The sequence below is a fragment of the Xyrauchen texanus genome, chromosome 34 (assembly GCF_025860055.1).
Source record: "Xyrauchen texanus isolate HMW12.3.18 chromosome 34, RBS_HiC_50CHRs, whole genome shotgun sequence".
NCBI lineage: Eukaryota > Metazoa > Chordata > Actinopteri > Cypriniformes > Catostomidae > Xyrauchen > Xyrauchen texanus.
Window position 1 is genome coordinate 32,519,950 of NC_068309.1, and position 23,230 is coordinate 32,543,179.

A 23,230-nucleotide genomic window follows, 5' to 3' on the forward strand; every position below is an offset into this window, starting at 1 on the left:
CTTTGATCTTTGTTTTTTCTTTGGGACAGGGATAATAGTGGAAATGTGAAGAGGGGGGCCAGCTGGTCAGCATTGGATTTTAGACAAGTGTGTGAAACACTGTCTAGGCCCTGTGTTTTCCTTGTCTTTTTTTCCTGGAAGACCTGGCACACCTCTTTACAGATCTTAAGTGCAGGTTGATTAGCGGGGAGGGGGGTGGTTGCAAGAGGATATTGGATTTGTGTGAAGTGAAGGTTAGAGCGGGTGTGGGGTGTGAGACTGGGCTTTTCAAATCTACAGTTACACAGTCAAGTCGTCAGCCAGTTGTTGGTTCCCTACAGTGTTGGGGGATGGTGTCTTGAAGTTAATACTGTCTTTCAGGCCTCTCCACACTGATGCAAGGTCGTTAGCTGAAAATTTGTTTTTCAGCTTCTCAGAGTAGCTTCTTTTAACCACTCTAATTTCTTTTGTCAATGTGTGTCTGGCTTGATTGTACAATATTTTATCCCCACTTCTGTAAGCATCCTCTTTGGCATGACAAAGCTTTCTGAGTTTTCCTGTAAACCTGGAAAACCTGGAATTTTGCAATGCAGATATTTTTGTACTGGGATATATTTTAGTATAATAAAACAGTTTGACTGTGTTGCTAGCAAGGTCTCAGTTATGTGTACAAAAACATGGTAATGATCAAACATATAGTCGTTTTGTCTCTGCCGGTGGCTGCGCATTGAGTTACAGCATCAATGGTTAAGCACTTACACCCTCATGATTGATTACATCAACAGCCAGTCGGGTGCTTGGCAGATCACCTGATTAGTTACAGCTACGGTCAGTCGCGTGCTTTGCTACTGCAGTGCGTGCACAGTGAGAAGCGATACTCGGGAAACTTCTCATTCATATACAAACTGAATGACCTGGTACATGTACTAACTGAATGAAAGGGGCATGTTGTTCATTTACTTTTTCATCACATAGTGCAAAGGGCAGAAGAGCTATTAATGTGTAAAAGTGACTCATGTTTATAAATGTTGAGGGGCTTGAAGTGACGCGTCAGCGCAACCTCTGCTCCAACTTCACACCAAAGTGTTTTCACACACGTTTTTGTCTCACAAATTGTGTTTTTGAGAGTATAAAGCTACAATAAATAATTTAAAACTGTCCAAATTTATGTAAAGATATTGAATGTCCCATAATTTATTTTAATTATTACCTTATCGTTTCCAAGTATCCAGAGACACCAGTTATTGAACAAAAGTAATTACATTTTCCCAAAAAAAACAAACATTGAAACCTAAACATAAACAAGTCCCTCTTACTTTCTGTAATTTCTGCAAAAAAAAATTATGATCCAAATACATATTTTTAATGTTTATTGTGCACATCTCCCGCTTTCTTGCTAGGCAAGCTCATAAATTTGCCCCTCTGTGAGGTCAAATCACAGCTTAATGCTGGCGTTGAGTGGAGTGTTGACGCCTCGACTAAATGTGAAATGTGTTTTACAATGAGGAAAGGACATTATTGAAATGCAAAATAATTATTATTGGCTGTTATTGTTGTCTTTTTCTGATACAAGTTGTGCTCAGCAGTTTAAATACTGTAAGAAAATGATACAGTACATCTGCTTTGGACTTATAATGCTTAAACATTCAAGTGAAATCAGTAGATTTGACATGCAAATTTTAATGAAGGAGAAGGAGAGACTATATTAATACTCATTATTGTATACGTGTGTAGACGTCCGTTCATACACTAAAAACACCTCATCATGATCATCACGTGCGGCAGAGAGCGATCTGAAGTGTTAGGAGACCCTAATGTGTGAAAAAGACAACACAGTTAAAAAAAACTATAAATGCGAGTGATCTAATTGAAATGGAATGCTGTGGTGCACAATTGAACTGCATATTATTATTGTTATATTATCATATATTTTCTGTTTGATTTTATTTTATTTTTTTGCATATGCCATGTATTAGATTTATGTATGATGTAATGATGCAATACAGAAAGGAGTTGCTGTATCTTCTCACTCTTTACATATTTGCAAGATACAGTTTTCCACAAAAAGTAGGCATCTCGACTTATCACTCATAAATGCAATAGCCTGCAGAGCATTACGAGTGTACACAAAGTTTCTTGGGGGACCACAACGTTTTGTGAGAAACACAAAACACATTTGCTAATTTTTTTCCAACACCATTATTTTTTTCCCCACCACCTTGTCCCTTTAGGGGCTCTGTAGAAGTGTGTAGCATATACAGACTATGTATTTATTTAATCGAATCACAGTTTTACAGGCATTAATTATCACACTGGGCCATGGTGTAAACTGCTTACCTGGAGGTGAGAAACTACCATAAAAAACAAACAGAAACACCAAAAAGTGTGTTTTTGCTTAAATATTACACTTGTTGGGCGCATAAAATGTCCTATTCTTCCAGTTATGTGCCCAACAAGTATATCACAAAGTATAGTCAGGACATTACTGATGTAAAACAGCAACATCACTATTTGAAAAAAGTCATTTTTTATCAAATCAACACAGGCCCCATTTCCAGCAGCCATCACTCCACCACCTTATCCTTGAGTAATCATACTAAATTGATCATTTGGTACTAGAAAATCACTTACCATTATATCAAACACTGCTGAAAGTTATTTGGCTTGTTAAATGAATCTTAACATTGTCTTTGTGTATATTTTTGAGTTGCCACAGTATGCAATAAACTGGCATGTCTTAGGGTCAATATTAGGTCAAAAATAAAAACGAAACCGCTTTCTCTAGAAACTCGTCAGTCAATCATTGTTTTGAGGAATGAAGTCTAAACAATGCTTGAAATTGCCAAAACACTGAAGATTTCATACAAAGGTGTACACTACAGTCTTCAAAGAAGGACAACTGGCTCTAACAAGGACAGAAAGAGATGTGGAAGGCCAGATGTACAACTAAATAAGAGGATAAGTACATCAGAGTCTCTAGTTTGAGAAATAGACATCTCACATGTTCTCCGCTGACAGCTTCATTGAATTCTACCCGCTCAACACCAGTTTCATGTACAACAGTAAAGAGAAGACTCAGGGGTGCAGGCCTTATGAGAAGAATTACAAAGAAAAAACACTTTTGAAACAAAAGGTTAAAACTCAGGAAAAACTGACTTTACCAGCTTAGCCCATGTGCACAAGTGTTGTTTGCATGACTGTTTACATTTTGATGTAAAAAACTGATAATCAGATTAAATCTTGTGTAAATGTGTTTTTCTTCCGTAGTCAGATATTTGGAATAAGCTAATTTTTGATAGTTACAGTCAGGGTTTTTCCTTGCTCAAAATGAGGTGCAGGTGGTACCATACTGATCAAAAAAGTGATGTTAAAAACACATAAACGTTGGTTTTGCATTTACACTAATAATGACCTGGCAACTAAATACTAGTGTTAGTTTTGCCAGCTGTTTTTTAATTTAGTCTTAATCCTGTGTCAAATGTCCTTTTTAGTTTTTATCATATTTAGTCAACTTTATCCTATGTTTTTTTTGTCAAGTTTTAGTAGACAAACTGGGCTTTTTAATATAGTTTTAGTCAATGAAAACTGTTGACATTTTTAGCCATTAGAGTATTATTGATAATCATTTGTCAATCTAGTCTATCCAAGACCTAATATATATAGATATACACACACACGCAAACATTTTATTGTTGTAATGTTAGTGTTATTTTTCACACAAGATTGATCTTATCATGATGATCTCATCAATGATGCTACACGTTGCGAGCTGCAGACAGCGGGGGTGAGAGACGAGCGTCTCGTGTTAGAGTCCACATCAGCCGGCAGAACTTTAAATCTCTCCCGGTCTCGACTCTCGCTCCGATTGGGTCACTTCCGCAAATGGTTGAAGCAGCTCTGACAGCACAGAGAATGACAGTTTTGGAGTTTGTGCTTATTCACATGTCACGCTCCCGTATTATATGAACTTTAATTAAGGATGAAATAAAGCTATATCGCTAAGCTGTAATCTGTGTTTCTATCAGACACTCGAGCTGCAGTGCTCCTCTTGTCTCGCGTGTCATCATTTTAGTTTTATATGATCTCATGTTACATTAAATTACATCAAACGACCATTTGACCATTTTATTATTATTGCTGAGATTTGAAGTTACAAATGACAATCCACCAAGTGCAACATTTGTTAGTGTTTTCCATGAAGACACCCACCACAGTTTTGTAGACAGCCGGAGGCGGTACGAAATTTGACGGCGGCGGCCACCTAGTAGTTCTCTATGCTGGAAAAACCCTGACAGTGTATCGTGTCCATGTAAACACACTCACTCACTGGTAGGTACATTGCTTTCTCCACTTCTTGTGGAGTCATATATTGATGTACACTACAATTATTCCCTGTGCCATTTGCAATGCTCTTCAGACTAAAAATATTTACTCCATACGATTTGGAATCGTACTTAAAGGAATAGTTCACCCAAAAAATTCAGTCATTATTCACTTGTATGGCTTCAAATGTGTTGCTTCCGAAGACTTGGAATATATTGCACAAGTTGTATCAATTACTTTTACTGTGGTTTTATGCTGTAGTTTTGTCCTTCTGGAGCTTAATCAGAATCAAGAAGCTATGTGACATTTTCATATTTTCATTAGGGCACTTTCAGTGAATTGGAATATACCCCTGGTGTCTTCTCACTTTTCTCTATTACTACACATGTGATTGCTGTGTGACTTTGGCTGGACTCCAATGAACAATGGAGCCGTTTTTTCTCATTCTTGATCCTCTAGATTTGTTGTGGTAATGACAGATAGAATCACACAGGATCTTTGTGCTCTACCATCACTGGAGCCGTGATTGATGGGACGTTTCAGGAATTTAGAGGAACAGTGTACTGCAGCTGTTGTGAAAGTAGTCTTTCCTGTTGGGCGTGCAGCCTCTGTGATAACGGATGTAGAACTCACAAACATACTGTTAGCAAATTTTATTTAGCACTTACCTGCAAAGTCAACTCACTAGTGGGGTCTCAAATTGTTATGGATATTTTGGAGTAATTGCCATTAATTATTCTGGTATTGCTTTTTTCCACGTTAGCTTGTTGGTTAAGGGAATGCTCAGATCAAGGACTTTGCTTGCGGAAGAAGGATAATGTGATTATAAGTAATTCAAAACATGGCTCTTACTTACTCTTAAAGGGATAGTTAACTGCAAAATGAAGAATATGGTATAATTTACTGACCCTCATGTTTTTTAAATTAGGGCTACAACTAATGATTGTTTTGATAATTGCCTAATCTAACGATTAATGGAACAAATTATTCGACTATTCTGGCTATTATTCCAATGATTAATCGACTATTTAGCATGTGCCTCGACTTAAAAGTTTGTATTAAACATGCTTACTAACAATAAAGATGACAAAATCATCTATTACAAATATCTTTAAATGACATTCACTGAATTAAAGGGAAAAAAATACTTGGATTTGTATTTTTTAATTCATAAAAAATTGTTATCAAATGTTTTGTCTTGTTTTCCATTTAAAATGGTCTAAAAATCCTTAGAACAAGATACATTTACTTGAGAAGCAACATACATGATATTTAAACTGCTTTAATAGGATGTTTCTTAAATATAAGTGTATTTTCAATTTAAGTGTATTTTTTCTCTTGTTCATACTTTTGCCAGTGCAGAAAAGACTAAATCTTTTTATATTCAAGATAGAAAGTCTAAATATCTTATATGTTGCTTCTCAGGTAAATGTTTCTTGTTTTTTAGATGTTTAAAAATATTGATTATATTCAACATTCTCCAATCAAATTTTTTTCTTCTGCAGTATAGCTCCTAAATTAAATGTATATATGTATAGAGTTTGTGCTTATTAGTACAACCTGCTTCTTTATTATTTGAACTTTAAGATAGGATGCATTAAAGATATAACTCCCGTTAGACACTTTGTCAGGCAGGTTTTGCTCAAGCGGAACGTCAGGTACGGCTCTGCTTTATTTCATGATGACAGTGCTTCTGTATTTCCTTTTTGTGTTTTTTTGTTTTATAATTCCCTCATACTTTGCGATCTACATCACCTGAAGCTGTTTGGAAAGTTTACAGTGCATCTGGACTGTGAGATGTTTAAATCAAGTGCGAGCTGAAGTGCTGTTCTCCCGCGCCAACATTAGCATTTCAAATAGTCTCATGTTGCGTTAAATGAGATCAAATGACTATTCAAAAACGGATATTTTTGTCTACATATTTTATTGTCAATGTTGTTGATAACGTTGACCGATAGTGGTGGTAAAAAGGCAGATAACTGATTACAGAAAGTCTAAAATGTTCTTATTCTTTCTATACTATGGCAGACAAAGACAAAATGTCCAAAATGACAATAATAACCAGAAGCAATTAAGATTTGGTGCATAAAGCTGGACTCTTAAGTATAAACAAGCCCAGAACATGTTGGGGACTCTTATTTTGAAATGACGAAATTATTAAAAAACTATCGGAAATGATTAACATAGATTTTTGCCGATAACAGTAGTTCCAAAAGGCAACTATCAGCACAGGTTAATCTGTAAAACCAATATTTCTGTCGACCTTTAAAGTTTTAAACACATAGGACTTTTCCTTGGAACACAAAATGAGATGTTGGGCAGAATAACAGCTTAGTCACCATTTATTCATTGCATCTTTTTCCATGCAATAATTTATGAATGGTGACTGAGGCTGTCACTCCTTATATTCTGCCTTACATCTCTTTTAAAGTAAATAGGCCACTGGTAATGAGTTTGTGCTGACATGTAGTTAAGTAAATTATGAAATTAAGAATTTTCAGTTGTGGGTGAAATAACCCAGATTCAGATCTTGTTTGATTGGTGTGTTTCTGTGAACAGAGCAAATGCGTGCAGCATGTCCAATTTCCCCAAACTTGCAAGAAAATCTGTATCACATTTTTGGCACATGATTAGCCTGCAAGGAATGTTTTAAAAGCTACTTCATGCTAGTTAAGCTTTTGATTCTTCAATATGTGGTCTGCAGATAAATGGCATCCCCTCAATGGTGAAGTAACATACTTTTTAATGTATTGCTTCATTAAATTACTCAATTTTTGACTTTATATTCTTCCTCAAGATTTCATTCTTATGAAACAGTAGCATTTTGTAAACTAAATAGTTAGAGATAGCCCAAAACAAAGACAAACATATATGTATACCATAGAGCCAAAAACACATTCATATTTTTATGTATTTATAGTTGGAAAGTGTTAAGCAAGTAGTTTATCACCATATCATCTAGCTTGGTTTGCAATCGTGTAGATTGGATCTGATTGCTGAGGTCAATGGACTGCATTCTCATGATCAGAGGACTGTTGTGCAAGCAGAGAGCTGAAGAAGCGATCAAGCACACATCACCTGCTGGATGGAGTTCAAATCAACATGGCAAAATTCTGCAGGGGGAAAAAATGAACAAATCCTGCAAGCACAGCCTCTGTTAGGCAGCATCTGAAGTTCTTTTTATGACTCTCAGTATCAGAGACATTTCTTCACAAAACTCACATTCGATGCAGCTAAAATATGTTGCACAATTTAGAAAACGATAGGCCTGTTACAGGAAACCTAGCTTGTTACAAAAGTGTATCACTCACGGTATGATGTACATTGAATACATTTGAAGGAATATGAGACTCTTTGAAGACCCCATGAAATCATTTGACGTGTGCAGTGTATTTTCTATTAAAAATAGGTTAAAAACTTTTAGATTTCTCTCACCAGGAATGAAGTAGTATAGCGGCAAAGAAGTGTAGCACCAGGATCCTTTCACTGCGTATTGAGAATAAAAGTTTGATTGGACTCAATCTGTGTGTTCAAAGACGAGATCCACGCAATCCATTTGTCATTGAATAATGTCTCTTAATATCCTTTCTGTTTTTTAGTCAATTGTCAATTAAAAACTACAAAAAAAGAATTTTTTTATTCTAATCACACATAACACACATGCATTAATAAAAATAAATGATATATAAATCGCTAATATGCGCTCACTGGCTGATGCCTGTAGTCTTAAAGAGACAGTACCGATTCTACAAAACAGTGTAAATTCTTGTAAATATTACAAATGATGCATGTAAACAATAAATATGTAACAAAAAGTATATATATATGTAATTTTAGTTGAGCTGTCTGAATTAACGCGTTAACACTTGTGATTTAATTAAAGTTTAACAAGTTAATTATCCTTAATTGTTATTAACGCATTTACCTTTTACAGCATAAACCAGCATAAACAATGGTTGGATGGACGGAACCTTTGTAATGTGTCCACCCCGAGCCATTACACTGACTCACACTTCAAAACACACACACACAATAGCGCTTCCGTGTCAGTGATAAAATTATGGGGAAAGGACCCCTTAATGCTATTTGCTGGACAAAACAAGCCCAGATGGGACTTGTGATAGAAATCAAGTATTATTCAGCCTATGTAAGGCACCTTATAATTACCACAGAAGCACGTCAAGTCTTAACTATCACCAACAGGTTCTCTGCATCGCTTTTTATGTGGAGTTTAAATTGCTACTTGACGCGGTATCACAAATGCTGTAACAAAGAAAATAGCCACAGTCTGCTGGCAGATTACTGTATTTTCCAGAAATAAAGTCGCACCTGGTAAAAATCACATTGTTCAGAGAAAAAAACCTAGATAAGTTGCATCTTTGTGTAAATCGCACTGACAGAGATTAAATATGGTAAGCACTCTGACCCGTGAGCAGCCGCCCAAGTCCCGACTTCCCTTCAGCTGCTCAATATCAGACACTAAGAAGATTACCTCAGCAAATACGCATCTCTATGTGTTGTAGTTCTATGCTGTATACAAATAAACCACTTCCGTGCACGGCGAGAAAGCCAACGCTTTACGAGCAGAGATCACGTCCCTGCTCCTCAAGGATGCAATAGAGGCCGTCCCTCCAGCCGAGATGGAGATCGTACCCAAAAAAAAGCAGCGGGTTGCGACCGATCTTAGTCCTGCGAGTTCTCAACTGGGCCTTGCACAGACTCCCGTTCAAAATGCTCATGCAGAAACAGATTCTTACCTGCGTTCGACAGCTAGATTGGTTCGCAGCGGTAGACCTGAAGGACGTGTACTTCCACGTCTCGATTCTGCTTCGACACCGACCCTTCTTGCGGTTCGCTTCGACGGCCAGGCGTATCAGTACAAGGTCCTCCCCTTCGGCCTGTCCCTGTCCCCTCGCGTCTTAACGAAGATCGCAGCGGCAGCTCTTGCCCCGCTAAGGGAAGCGGGCATCAGCATACTCGACTACTGGCTCATCCTGCCTCACTCTCGAGAGTTACTGGTCGTTGGGGAGGGCTACGTGCAGCCGACACAGTTGCCTCTAGCACGCAGTAGCCTGCTTGCACCTGTCTCGACAGCTCACGTAACACGGTCAGTGCGTGGCGTTTTTAGATGGGACCCCTTGTGTCACTTCATTCGACACAACGTCGAGTGAGTGACAGAAGGGGAACGTCATGGTTACTGTTGTAACCTCCGTTCCCCGTATTCCATATATCAGAAATTAAGACGTTTTCTCTAAGACACACTTTAAGCAATTTTTCTTTCAGTTAACAGGACAGAACATCACGAAAGTATGAGTAATTATTTATTAATTGTATTTTTTAATACAACCAGTTTGAAATTAGAACCAGTTCTTAATTTCCAACCCAATGCTTTGATTAATATTGTATGTGCAGCTCACAGGCAGAAAAGCATTTGAATGAACTGGTTACTCATATTACCTGTCAGTTTGAATCAATTCCATCCACGGTCACAGCTTGAGTGATTTGGGCTGACATCTAATGTCCAGGCTGCCCTGATGGTTTATAACTAGTATCATATTTCCAGTGACCCTTCTAGTCTAACTGCAATCTAACTTTAGGTCAGACTTGTTGAGCTTCTGCCATGTGTTGGCATATAAGCATTCTTGAACAGCAAACATGGCGCTTGGTATAACAATATTCTGCAACCTGAAACCATTATCCCAGTTGTTGTAGTTCTTTTAATGGTTGGGAAAGTATTACTCACTCTTAACGCTCAACTTCTCTCTGAATAGCCTTTCGACCTGCTGACAAACAACTTAATATGTATGTGCAGATGGGAGCTAAATACAGCAGTGTGTGGCATGTTGGCTAACCAGTGAGACATTTCTGGTTACATGAGATGGTGTAAGGGATTTGTAAAAAAAAAACAAAACAACTATCATCAAAGAGGTGAACCGGCACTAATGAAGCTGAATCGGACTGGTGAAATTTGCCAAATAGCTGTTGACGACCTGTGGCTTTGTGTCGCAATGGTTATTAGCAGTCATGAGCATTTGTTGCCAGCTTGTTAAAAGTCTCAATTTGACACAAAACCAAAATGTCAGTAATCGATACTAGTATAATTTAACAATGCTTGATTTACATGCCGTTTTTGATACCAAGCTCTCAAGTAAACAGTCGGAAATGTAATAAGAAATTGAAATACAACAAATACAACATATGTAAACAGTGCAAACTAGTTTAGGTCGGCCTGTCTAACAGCAGTATATATTTTTTAGAAATAAAAATAAATAAATAAAATCTAAATGACGGTCTTCACTGTATGATTTTTATATTTTACATTTTTCAATTTGCCAATTTGTTTTTTTTTTTTAAATTTTTTTGGTCAGTGTTGTTGTTTGAATTAATATTAATAACATTACACAGACTGCATTTACCCTACAACACCTGCACAAATCTGATATTTTGACACATTTCCGATTTGTTTACATTGATTTAGCAGTCTTAAGATATAACTAACTTGGTTAACATTAATATCTCTCAAAGATTGGCATTTTGACCGAGTTTGAAACTGTATTTGGGCTTTAACGCACATATCCTCATTACCACGAGGCTGAAGTACCGTAATGAGTCAGTACTTGGTACTACTGGTATTGTAGGAAGACTGCTGTTGTTTTTGACATTTTGTATCAACTTGGTAAAAAAGAACATGTACTTTTGACATTCCTACTAGTAGCTTTTGTAGTTAATTGTATGGAGGTCTTTTAAACGTAATCTTTCATCGTATTTGAAACAACGGCTTAAATTCACAATGTGCCTTTCTCTTTTTCTTTGCGTTCTAGCTCTTTGGGACGGCCTGAAGTGAGCAGTTCCAGTTCATCAGGATCAGTCAAGCCTAGTGGTACCACTCATAAGGTCTGTTTGGTGTGCTCTGATGAGGCCTCAGGATGTCACTATGGGGTTCTCACCTGTGGCAGCTGCAAGGTTTTCTTCAAAAGAGCTGTAGAGGGTGAGCCTTCAGTGTACACACACACACACACACACACACACACACATACACACTGCTTCATGTTCCTTTGACAGTAGGGATGGCACTAAACTGATAAATCCTTTGCATCTCATTTTTATTAGTTGTGAACTACATAGAAACTGAAGATGGTGTCAAGGTCAATAGTATCCAGCTGCAGACCCGCAGCACCACCAGTTTCAGAACCCCAGCGCCAGAACCTGATGTGAGGGGCGGAGCTTACGTTCTAAACCGAGTAGCACCACCTAACGTTTTGGAGAGTAGGCTACACCACCAGTTTCAGAACCCCAGCGCCAGAACCTGAAGTGAGGGGCGGAGCTTACGTTCGAAACCGAGTAGCGCCACCTAACGTTTTGGAGAGTACTTTGCTTTTATTACAAACGAAACATCATACTTTATACGTATGTTATAATGATTCTTTAAGGTACAGTACAATAAGCATTTTAAAACATTGATCTTGTGTAATATAATTGTATATAGTTATCCATTTCATTGTATTATGAGAGTTACTTCCTGATCATGATGGTGAAAAAAAATGCTTGAAACTTATGGGTATTTTATATAAAATATACTTTATTTCACAAGAACATGTGCAGCATGCATTTTTCTTTATGTAAAATAAAACATGTCAAAAAACTAAAAAGAGAGAAAATTCAGCATAATTTTAAAAGAAACAATAAAAATATATACAACAAATGACCAATTCACCCCTAGGCCCATTTTATCATGACAATCCTGTATAAATTAAACTTAAAATGTATCAAATGAGGAATTCACTCTCAGGCCCATTTTGTCCTTACATTCTTGCTAAAATAACTCCATGTCATCCCTGAACACAAAATGAAATAGAAAGGGCTCTCTGGAAGCTTCTGACTGTTCCAGGAGACTGTTATGGGCCTTTTCCTTGTGGTCTTCATTCATTCGAAATGTCTCTACAAGAGATGAAAGCACCACACAATAATCTCAACGTAAAAAAAACCTCAACTATATAGGTAACATTAACTCACAAACAATGCATATAACAGAGGAACGTGGAACAAACACTTTAACACCTTCACAAGATGTCTTCAAAACTTCACCGTAAGGCTCATTTACAACACGCAAAAATGTATCGAACCATCCAGTAGAATTTTTTTTAATACAGTAAAGTATGACAACATATTCAAGCTTCATTAAGATGATAAAGTTATGCACAAATTAAATATTTAGCAGATAAACGCTGAACTTAATATATGCGATAATTTTTCACAACGTGATGTCAAAAACGTTACACAACTCACCATGCTCTCCGCCATGCTTGTCTCATTGTCAATAACTCCGCCCCTCACTTCAGGTTCTGGCGCTGGGGTTCTGAAACTGGGGTTCTGAAACTGGTGGTGCTGCGGGTCTGCAGCTGGATATGTCTCGTCAAGGTTGCCTTGTTCCCTTCTCTTTTTTATATACATGATTTGACCAATATGGATTCTTCAATGGCAAATGCTGATATCTAGAGGGCAAGGTGGCAAATGGGTGATAAAATGCTGAGATATAATTTAATTCAATTTAATGATACCAAATAAGTTGTACAGAAATTGCTGAAATTAAATAAACATTTATTTGATATATTTGGGGTGGTCCGCTACGGAGATTCTGGGCCGATACGGATAACCGATTATACACACCTCATTGTGGCCGATAGTAATACCGATAACTGATCATTTGAATTTTTGTGTTTAAACTTTTTAAACTGGAGCTGCTAGCGAATAGATGAAAACTATAAACTTGAAACAAAATAGGTGTGGTTTAAAAGTTTGTAATCTGACCAACTCTTAACTGCTTCTGTTTAAGGTTTGGTGGATCTATCATGAACCAGAATTATGTGTATATCACAGATGCATACTGATTAGGCGGTAATCCACTACCGGTGCAATACAACATGGTAATTTTCCCAGTTATCAGCCAATTATATATCGGCTGGTGATATATTGTGCACCCCTACCCAGAACGGAGAGGTCCTTGCAAAAATGTGTTAACTAATGCTGTATATAACACCAGCAAGTTGTTCATGTAGATTTATTATTTTTATGTTAATATAAGTTTTTACATTTACATTTCTATCATAATGAGTTGAATAAAGAATATTAGTTAATATTAACATGCATTTACAAAAAAGAATGCATATAATCTAACAATGACCAATAGTATATCTATAAATGAACATTAACCAAGATTAATAAACGCTGTGTAATACATTGTTCATTGGTAGTTCACTTAATACATTAACCGATGTTAACGTATAGAACCTTATTGTAAAATGTTTGCACATTTTGAGATTGAAAATTGGTGTATTGACTGCTTAATTCAGCTGATTCATTTCAGTGTCCCCAAACGTGCATTTATAATTGTGATCATTGTGTAAATCACTTACTGTGAGGTCATATGTAGCCATATGCAGCTCACGTATGTTTCAATGGAATCCGCTACAGCCACTGTACTTCCAGAGTGTGACTGTTGGGAAAATAGAAGTACGTTATCAAAACAGTATTGCTTTTAATATGCTCCATCCTAATATATACAGTATATATATGGTGGTATAAACTGAAGACTCTCAGCTATTGCTCTTAATTATAAAGCAACCTTCTAGGTACAATTCAAAAATATTAATTTGACAAAGTATATTTTATCATTCGTTTTTCATCAAATTGGTTACATTCGAGCTTTTAAAAACATTCAAATTCAGTCTATTATATCATTTAATGTCTTAATATTGCATACATTATGTTGCATTCAACAACCTTGCATAGGACAGCAGATATAGAAGATGGCTGGATGGATGTTGCATATATTTTGTTGCATTATTATTGTTTACTCGCATAATTTGTACTATTTACAATTATTTACATTGCGATGTAGAACACAATCAGTACTGTCTCTTTAAGACTGCATAATTTCTTTAGCGTATCCATGTGTGATTAGAATTAAATGTTTCATTTTTATTATTTTTAATCAACAACTGACTGTAAAAAACAGAAAGGGTATTAAAAGAGACATTATTCAATGACATATGGTTCCGTGGATCTCGAGTTAAACTTTTACTCTTTTAATCTGTGCTAATAACTTGTTCACTACACTACTCAATCACTGGTGAGTGAAATATGAACATTTACCAGCCAGTGGCTAATTATAGACATTATAGTCACAAAGGGTGAGATTTGGTTGCATTATAGAGGGTTTCAACAGAGTGAAAGATTGATCTTGGGGTTTAAGAATCAATATCAAGTTCGAACAAAGATTGCGATGCATCGGAAAATCAATATTTTTACCCAGCCCTAGTCATTAGCCTAAGCAAGCTTCATTCAGATACCCTCACTATTTTTGTGCCAGATAAATACTGCTCAGATTCAGTTATATATAAGGCTGTCGATTCAACATGATAATTCAATGCAATTAATTTAAATAAATAATACATTAAAGAAATTATAGTAATCATGCCTCCTGACTGTACATACATTTTGGAATAAGGCCTTTTCTTACAAGCGCTGCAGTTAAAGCAATTTTGCAATTTTGCAAGTCACAGCAGGGGGCAGTCTGCGCAACTCCAGCTGTCCGAAGACTGCAGGGGTCTAGAGGGACATTTATTTAATTTTCTTGACACACTGTCCTAAAAGCATACCGTTTGTGCCACAAGATGCTGGAAACTGGTAAAATGCGACGCAAACGCTTGTGCACAGATGGAACGCGAGAATGTGTCTAGTTAGAACACCCCAAATTAAGAGACTGACAAACTTAATTGCAAAATGGACCGCTGTCAACTGTAGGCGCATCATAGGCTTATATTTAATTATCTGTAAATAAACCAAACAATATTTTGTCTTCTAAAGTCACTTTTTATATCGTTTAATCAATGCTTTACTTGTCTGCCTCCAAAATGTAATGCCTTTGAATTATCTGAATTATTATATGTTATATTTATAATTATATTGATTATTATATGATGAATTATCTTTATTTGGGGCCTATTTTGGCAAATATTAATATATGAGATTAATCACAGTTAATTTGTTTAATTATTTGACCTTTTGTGTAATTAATTTGATTAAAATGTTATCGATTGACAGCCCTAATCATCTTATAATATCAATTTATAATTCTTCTCTGATCTACCACATCACTCACTGTTTCATTTACATTTATGCATTTGGCAGATGCTTTTATCCAAAGCGACTTACAGTGCACTTATTACAGGGACAATCCCCCCAGAGCAACCTGGTGCCTTGCTCAAGGACACAATGGTGCTGGCTGTGGGGATCGAACCAGCAACCTTCTGATTACCAGTTTACCAGTTATGTGGTTTAGACCACTACACCACCACCACTCCAGAAAACATTTGCTGACAGAGCTGATCTGCACTATATTTGATTTTATATTGGGTATGAAGTGGTGACCCAATAGCCAAAGTTGTTCAAAAGTAAACAAATATTAAATATGCATTTCACATTGCCAATCATAGCAGAAGTCTTAAAGGGACAGTAGGGTCAAAGAGAGGGTGGAAATGTGAAACTAAATTACAACTGCTTTTGTTACAACAAACCATCAGGGAAAATGTATATGGCCCCTTTACTGCAAAAATAACAGATTTGAATGTGTCTTGCACACAGGCTCCTTCATATTGTTAATGTTAGCGATCTCGCCAAATTGAAATCAGTAGCTTCCTCTAACTGACTTCACAAGTTTTTAACAATGTTGTGAACTGAGCTGTGTTTTCAGAGTTTAAAGCATTTATATCTGTTATTTTTGTTTTTCTTCCCTAATTTCTTCGGTTGTTCTGGCAATGGTGAAGGATGGAGAGCACGACAAAACACAGATGGTAAATAAATTCACATTCAATAATTCATTTCAGTCAATTTCAAAAGCACCTGTGCTCTGTTAAAATGCTTGTCTTTAGTAGTGATTCACTGTAGTAAAACTGGGTCTCATTCAGTAATAATTGCGTAGATGTTGTGTACTTATGTGTGGAGAAAAAGTTCACATCATTTTTAAATTAGTAGGACTTATGGTCGGATCACTTGGTTATTCACTTTCTAATAATATTAATCTTCACTTACTGAGCACTTTATTAGGAACACCTGTATACCTACCTTACTACTTATATATACAATTATCTATTCAGCCAATTGTGTGGCAGCAGTGCAGTAAATCATGCAGATACAGTTCAGGAGCTTCAGTTAATGTTCACACCAACCATCAGAATGGAGAAAAAAAACATAATCTCAGTGATTTCGACCGTGGCATGATTGTTGGTGCCAGACAAGCTGGTTTGAATACTATCTGTGTACCTCACCAGAAATCGAGATTCATCAGACCAGGTTTTGTTTTTCCAGTCTTTAACTGTCCATTTTCGGTCAGCCTGTGCCCACTGCATCATCAGATTTCTGTTCTTGGCTGACATAAGTGGAACCAGACGTGGTCTTCTGCTGGATTCTGAGATCCTTTTCTGCTCACTAAATTGTACAGCCTTTCTGTCTGTTCAAACCAGTCTGGCCATGCTCTATTGACCTCACTCATTAACAAGGCGTTTCCATCTGCAGAACTGCCAAAAAACTGGATGTTTTTTTGTTTTTCGCACCATTCTCTTAACACTAGAGACTGTTGTGTGTGAAATTCCCAGGAGATCAGCAGTTACAGAAATACTCAAACCCATCTGACACCAACAATCATGCCACTCTCCAAATCATTGAGATGATTTTTTTTCCCAATTATGATGGTTGATGTGAACAATAACTGAAGCTCCTGACCCATATCTGCCTTGTTTTATGTATTGCACATCTTCCACACGATTGGACGCTTAGATAAACACATGAATATATGGGTGTACAGGTGTACCTCATAAAGAAGAATGAATATATAAACTCATTTCTGCATCACATATATCATGCTTTTAGGACTCTGGGAGAGTGGTTTTAGTTGGTCCTAAATTTTATCCTAGGTTTAGAATATATATAAGTGCAACCTATTTATGAAATTTGATTTTTGCATGAAAATGTTGGCACACAAGTTTTACGCACAGCACTCAAAGTTAGTGAATGAGACCCACATACTAGTTCACTTGATTTCACTTGCATTACCATTGGTTTCTCTGATTAGCTTTATGATACCTTTTTAATTGATCACTTTTGTTGATATGTCTTTATCCTGAATAATGAGAGGATACGCTCAAAATATGGTTCTTCAAGCCTGGATAAAAAGGTCTGAACGAGACGTTCTTGTTTTATGTGATCCTGTAATAAAAAGAAAGCGGGGGTGTTGAACAGTTCTCAGCAGGATGAAGATTTCTTTGACTTTAGATGATTCGGTTAGCTTAGCTTTGCTTGAGCCTAGATCAAATTAGTTGAAAGAGTCAAAACATGGGTTTCAAAGCTCTTTTAATGTGGTAGTAGTTCACTCCAAAATGGAAATTGGACATGTGAGGTATAATGATAGCCATTCCCTTTATAAAAATAAAAAAAAGATGCAAAGAAAGTGAATAGTTACTGAGGGTATTATTTTGCCTGTAATTTTGTCATATGAAATAAAGAAAGCCAAACAGGTTGTAGCAACATGAGGGTGAATAAATGATGACAGAAATGTAATTTTTGGTTGAACTTTCCTTTTAAGCTAGGGACCTGCTTTGTTGGCAATGAATGTAAAATGCCATGAAAAATTACATTTTCTGCAATTGAAAAATAAAATCAGGTTAAATAATATGCAATCTAGGACTGGGTGGTATGACCAAAATCTAATATTATAGTGTTAGTGATTTGATATCACAGTAACAGTATATGAGTGTTTCTTAGCTTTAGGCCCTTTTATGTCCCAGGGGTTGATTTTTTATTTATTTATGTTTAAAAAAAAAAAAAATAATAAAAATGTTTTTTTTTTGTTATATGAAGGTGTCATTAAAACTGACTTGATCACACCTTCATATTTTATTTGTGGTACTTTTTAAATACCTTTTATATATAGATTTTATTGTTTTCGCCTCGTCCCAGACCCAGATTTTCAATATTAAACTATGAAAATCTATTATAAAAATATATTATTTAAAAGAATAGTTTGCCTAAAAAAATAGCAATTCTCTCATAGTTTACTCATCTTTATGCATCTCAAACTTGGATAGCTTTCTTTGTTCTGCGGAACACAAACTAAGATATGTTGATGTTTATATCCATACAATGCAAGTCAATGGGGACCAAAACATTCAAGCTCCAAAAAGGTCATAAAGGCAGAATAAAGGTAATCCATACGACTCGAGTGGTTTAATCCATGTCATCTGAAGAAATATGATTGTTTTGGGTGAGAACAGACCATATTCATTATAAATCTTGATATCTGCAGTCTCTTGAAGCTTGATTGCCCTTCCTTGCTCTTGATACATTGTGCATGCTTCAAGTGTGAGTAAGTGTTATCTTAAATATTAAAAAAATGATGGGGACTTATTTTTGGAACGTAATGGATTCAACCCAAAAGATTACATTTTCTTTACAATGATAGGTCTGGCATCAGCACAGAAACGCCTGCTTCACATTATATAACACTTGACAATGTTACACAAAATTCTTATAGGGCTGGGATTGTCTGACAGTAGAAATAAGATTATGCTATACTGTGGATATACTGTATATATAGATAGAGTATATACAAGAATAAGTTGACTGACAATATTTGTAAATGTACAGTTTCTCTTGCAATGTCTATGGTCACATTGAATAATTATTGCTCCAAAATGAACAATGCCACAAGTTGGTCACTACAGACTTTTGAATGCTTATTTTACACACCGAATGGAAGAATCTTATGAGTTTTTTGGCAAAGTGGTTGGCAGTATATTGCTTGAGGTGGCTTATGGTTATTTATCCATTCTGACAGATCAGTTTAGTTGTTTCTTCTGTATTCAAAATGTTCTGGCATAATATTCACAGTATAAACTGGAATTATTTTTTAAAGGAACAGTTCACCCAAAAATGAAAATTCTGACATTATTTACTCACCCTCTGTGTTATTTTATTTTTTCCTTGAGTAAATTATGTGAAACTTTTTTCATTTTGAATGAACTATAACTTTAATGTCCTGCAGATCATTTTGATCTCTTTCTGACATTTGTTTTAGCTGCTGATATTTTCTGATTTTCAGTGAAGCCAGAGGGTTTCACTTAATTAACCAATAATACACTGTTTACTAGGCTTTCTCAATAGGTACATTACTGTTAATACAAGTGTTACATATTCATTTAAAGCTACAGTATGTCATAAAAGGCACCAAACAGAATCACAAATATAAGGACCATCTTCAAACAGGTTTGCCAAACACTCCCCCTGTTTGCCATTGGTCGAGCACACAGATAGTCCCACCCCAAATGCCATTGGTTGATTCTGAAGTCGGGACAACACCAAAAATAAAACTAAAATCAGCTCTGAAGAAAACTTGGTGAAAACACTCCCAATATGTAGTTATTTGAAATGTATTCTAGAAGTGATTGTTGTTATGATTTCTTGTGCATTATATCTAGCTTGTTTTGAATTTGATGTTGATTTGAATATATTTCAATTAAATGATTCAATTGAAGAATTTAACATAAATCGATAACATGCCGTGTGTGTGTGTTTAGAAGCAATTGCCCCTGAAAATCAACTCAAGGGGGTAAATTATTAGTTATTTACTCATGCTCATGTTGTTACAGTCCTGGATGACTTTCATCTCCCCTTGTGTTTCATTAAAGAAAGAAAGTTATATGGGTATGAAACGACATGAGAATTAATAAATTATGACAGAATTTTTGTTTGGATTGAACTATCCCCCTTCTGACTCTGTTGTAACGTGACTGTTGTAATTAAGAGTTTTTGGTTCATGATGGCTTTAACACCAGACACAGGTTTGTTACCACTGTAGGTGCTTATTGTAGCTGTAGCATGCACAGTGCTTGAGTTAATCCTCTTAAAGTCTTTGTCAAGCCTGTGAGTAATTACCCTTCTCCCTCACAGGGCAACACAACTATCTGTGTGCTGGCAGGAACGATTGCATCATTGACAAGATCAGGAGAAAGAACTGTCCGGCCTGCCGCTTCCGCAAGTGTCTTCAGGCCGGCATGAACCTGGAAGGTGAGGATCCTTGAGTGGTTGTCATATTTTTCTCTTTAGTGATTTACATGACTCTGTAACAATCACACATCCCTCATTATAGGGAACTGTAAGGAAGTGAACTTTTCTGGTTCAGATTCCGATTCTACTTCACAATTCCATTAACAATTCATGTATTACTTTTGAAGAAGCCGCCCCCCATTAAATAGGCCACTCCCACACCGATACGCTTTCGTTTGAAAACATATTGATTTCGCTACGTTACACCTTTCATTCACACTGGAACAGTATTTTCTGCTACCGGAAACAATAACTTGTGAAAATAATCTCCATTAATGCATACTTTGGAAAACGATAACGTTAGAAAAATGAAAACTGAATAAAAAAAATGGATTTGCATTGAGGTGGTCTTTGTCCTAACTAGTGTTGGGTGTAATCCAAAAAAAAAGTAAGTTACTGTAATCTAGTTACTTTTTTATAATAAAAAAAGTTGTATAATGCATTGCATTTTCTGAATTTCAATTAATTTAATTACTTTTAAGTACATGATAGGTTTATGCTTATTTCTAATATATTATTGATATAGAATATAAGAATTGTGGCCACCTAACAAGTCATTGTGTAGAAGAAACGTGAGGTGCTGAACAAGAAATATAGACATTTTGAATTTGTTGAGCGTAAACGTGTTTTAGAAAGTAACTTAAAAGTAAAGTAATCAGTTATGTGATTACTTTTTAATTATGTAATCAGTAAAGTAATCTGATTATAATTTTAGAGAAATAATTTGTAGTGGATTGCTATTTTTAAGTAACTTACCCAAACTTGTCCTAACTATTTACTAAACAAAAATACTAAAATAATTATTTTTCGGCAACATGCCTTAAAGTTTCAAAATTAAAATAAGTTTTAATTGAGTACCACTTGTTATAACAAAACAAAATCTGTTATTTGTTGCACCCCTGGGGTTACATTCCTTTATTTAACACATCATTATGAATATAGCTGATACAAAGAAGTGTTTTTGATTATATTTTAACATTTGACAATTTTTACAATCAAAGGAGCCAGAACGCCTTTACAGACCATTCTGGCCAAACTGAACCCCCCAGCATTTCCCAACGGAATTGCAAAATCAAATATCGTTTTCAAACAACATTCCCCATATTCCATTGGTCATACAAACAGATAGTCCCGCCCCAAACTCAAGCCATTGGCTGAGTCAAGTCGGACTATTTTCTGAAAAATGAAACCCTTCACTTTTAATTCTTATAAGCCTTAAATGCACATAAACCATTACCTATTGAGTTTGATTTGAGAGTCTTTTAAATCAATTCATACAAAGAACAAGTTCATAAAGATTCATTCACAATTCGAACTACATTGGTCACAATGTTTGTTGTTGTCTATTATTGTCGTTGTATTATTTCTTGCCGCCTATTCTTTCTCTCTCATCACAATCAATTCAAACCGCAAATAACTGAAAAAACTTTTATGAAGCTGTGTCATAAAAGTAATTCAGTTCCATATATATATATATATATATATATATAGATATAGATACAGTTTTATGCAAAAGTTTGGGCACTCCTCTGAGGCTGCATGATCATTTGCTCTGTCTTATTAAGAAAAGATAGTGATATGCCATTCAGTTTCTAGAGAAGCTGGATAATTGCTGATTGACTGCAACACAAAATTGATTTGTTTGGCTCAATGAACATTAGACTGAAAACACACGTGCAACCAATCATGAAAAAGGATATTCAAGGTAGCTAATTGCTAGTTGTGCTTTTCTTTGATTCTCTACTGGAAAGTAGCAACATGGGAACCTCAAAAGAACTTCCTAATGACAAAAAAACTAGGATAATTCTTTGATATGAATTAGGAGAAGGATCCAAAAATTATCACAAAGGATTAAGATCTCTGTCTCCACAGTCAGAAATATAGTTAGAAAATGGAGGACCACGGGAACAGTCCTTGTGAAGGAAAGATGTGGTAGGCCGAGAAAAATGAAAGGCGAAGGCGAAGAATGGTTAGAATGGTCACAGACAACCTCCAAAGAGCTCAAAGAACATCTTGCTGCTTATGGTGTCGTTGTACATCGTTCCACAGTCCAGCACACTTTGCACAAGTAACCGCTTAATGGAAGGGTAATGCGGAAAAAGCCTTTTCTGTGTACTGCCACCAAGCAGAGTCGTTTGAGGTATGCAAAGGCTTATCTGGACAAGCCAGAATAATGTGCTGTGGACAGATGAAACTAAGATATTTGTTCACAACCAGAAGCACTTTGTATGGCAGAAAAATAACACCGTGTTCCAGGAGAAAAACCTGCTCCCTACTGTAAAAATTTGGTGGAGGGTCCATCATGCTACGGGGTTGTGTGGCAAGCACAGGTACTGGAAACTTTGTCAAAGTTGAGTGTCGCATGGATTCAACCAAGTGTCAGCAGATTCTTAAGAACAATGTTCAAGAATCAGACAAGAGGTTGAAGTTACGCCGGGGTTGGTTGTTTCAGCAGGACAATGATCCAAAGCATTTTTCCAAATCTATCAAGGAATTCATGCACAGACACCGATACAATGATCTTGAATGGCCATCCCAGTCCCCAGACTTGAACATCATCGAAAATCTATGGAATGATTTGAAGCGGGCTGTCCACGCTCGGAAACCATCAAACTGGAACTGGACTGACTGAACTGGAGACATTTTGCATGGAAGAATGGTCCAAAATACCTGCAGCCAGAATTCAGGGACTTATCAGTGGCTATAAGAAGCGACTACAGGCTGTTATTACAGCAAAAGGAGGCTCTACTAAAAATGTATGTTAAAATTC

The 23,230-nt window shown here is 36.1% G+C and overlaps 1 protein-coding gene across 1 annotated transcript in view; it reads left to right on the forward strand.

Annotated features, from left to right (window-relative positions):
• Positions 1-23,230, forward strand: part of LOC127628030 (glucocorticoid receptor-like) — a 101,231-nt gene that overhangs the window by 59,122 nt on the left and 18,879 nt on the right. Inside the window, 2 exon segments of the mRNA XM_052104685.1 lie at positions 11,124-11,290; positions 20,305-20,421. Coding sequence (XP_051960645.1) covers positions 11,124-11,290; positions 20,305-20,421 — 284 coding nt within the window.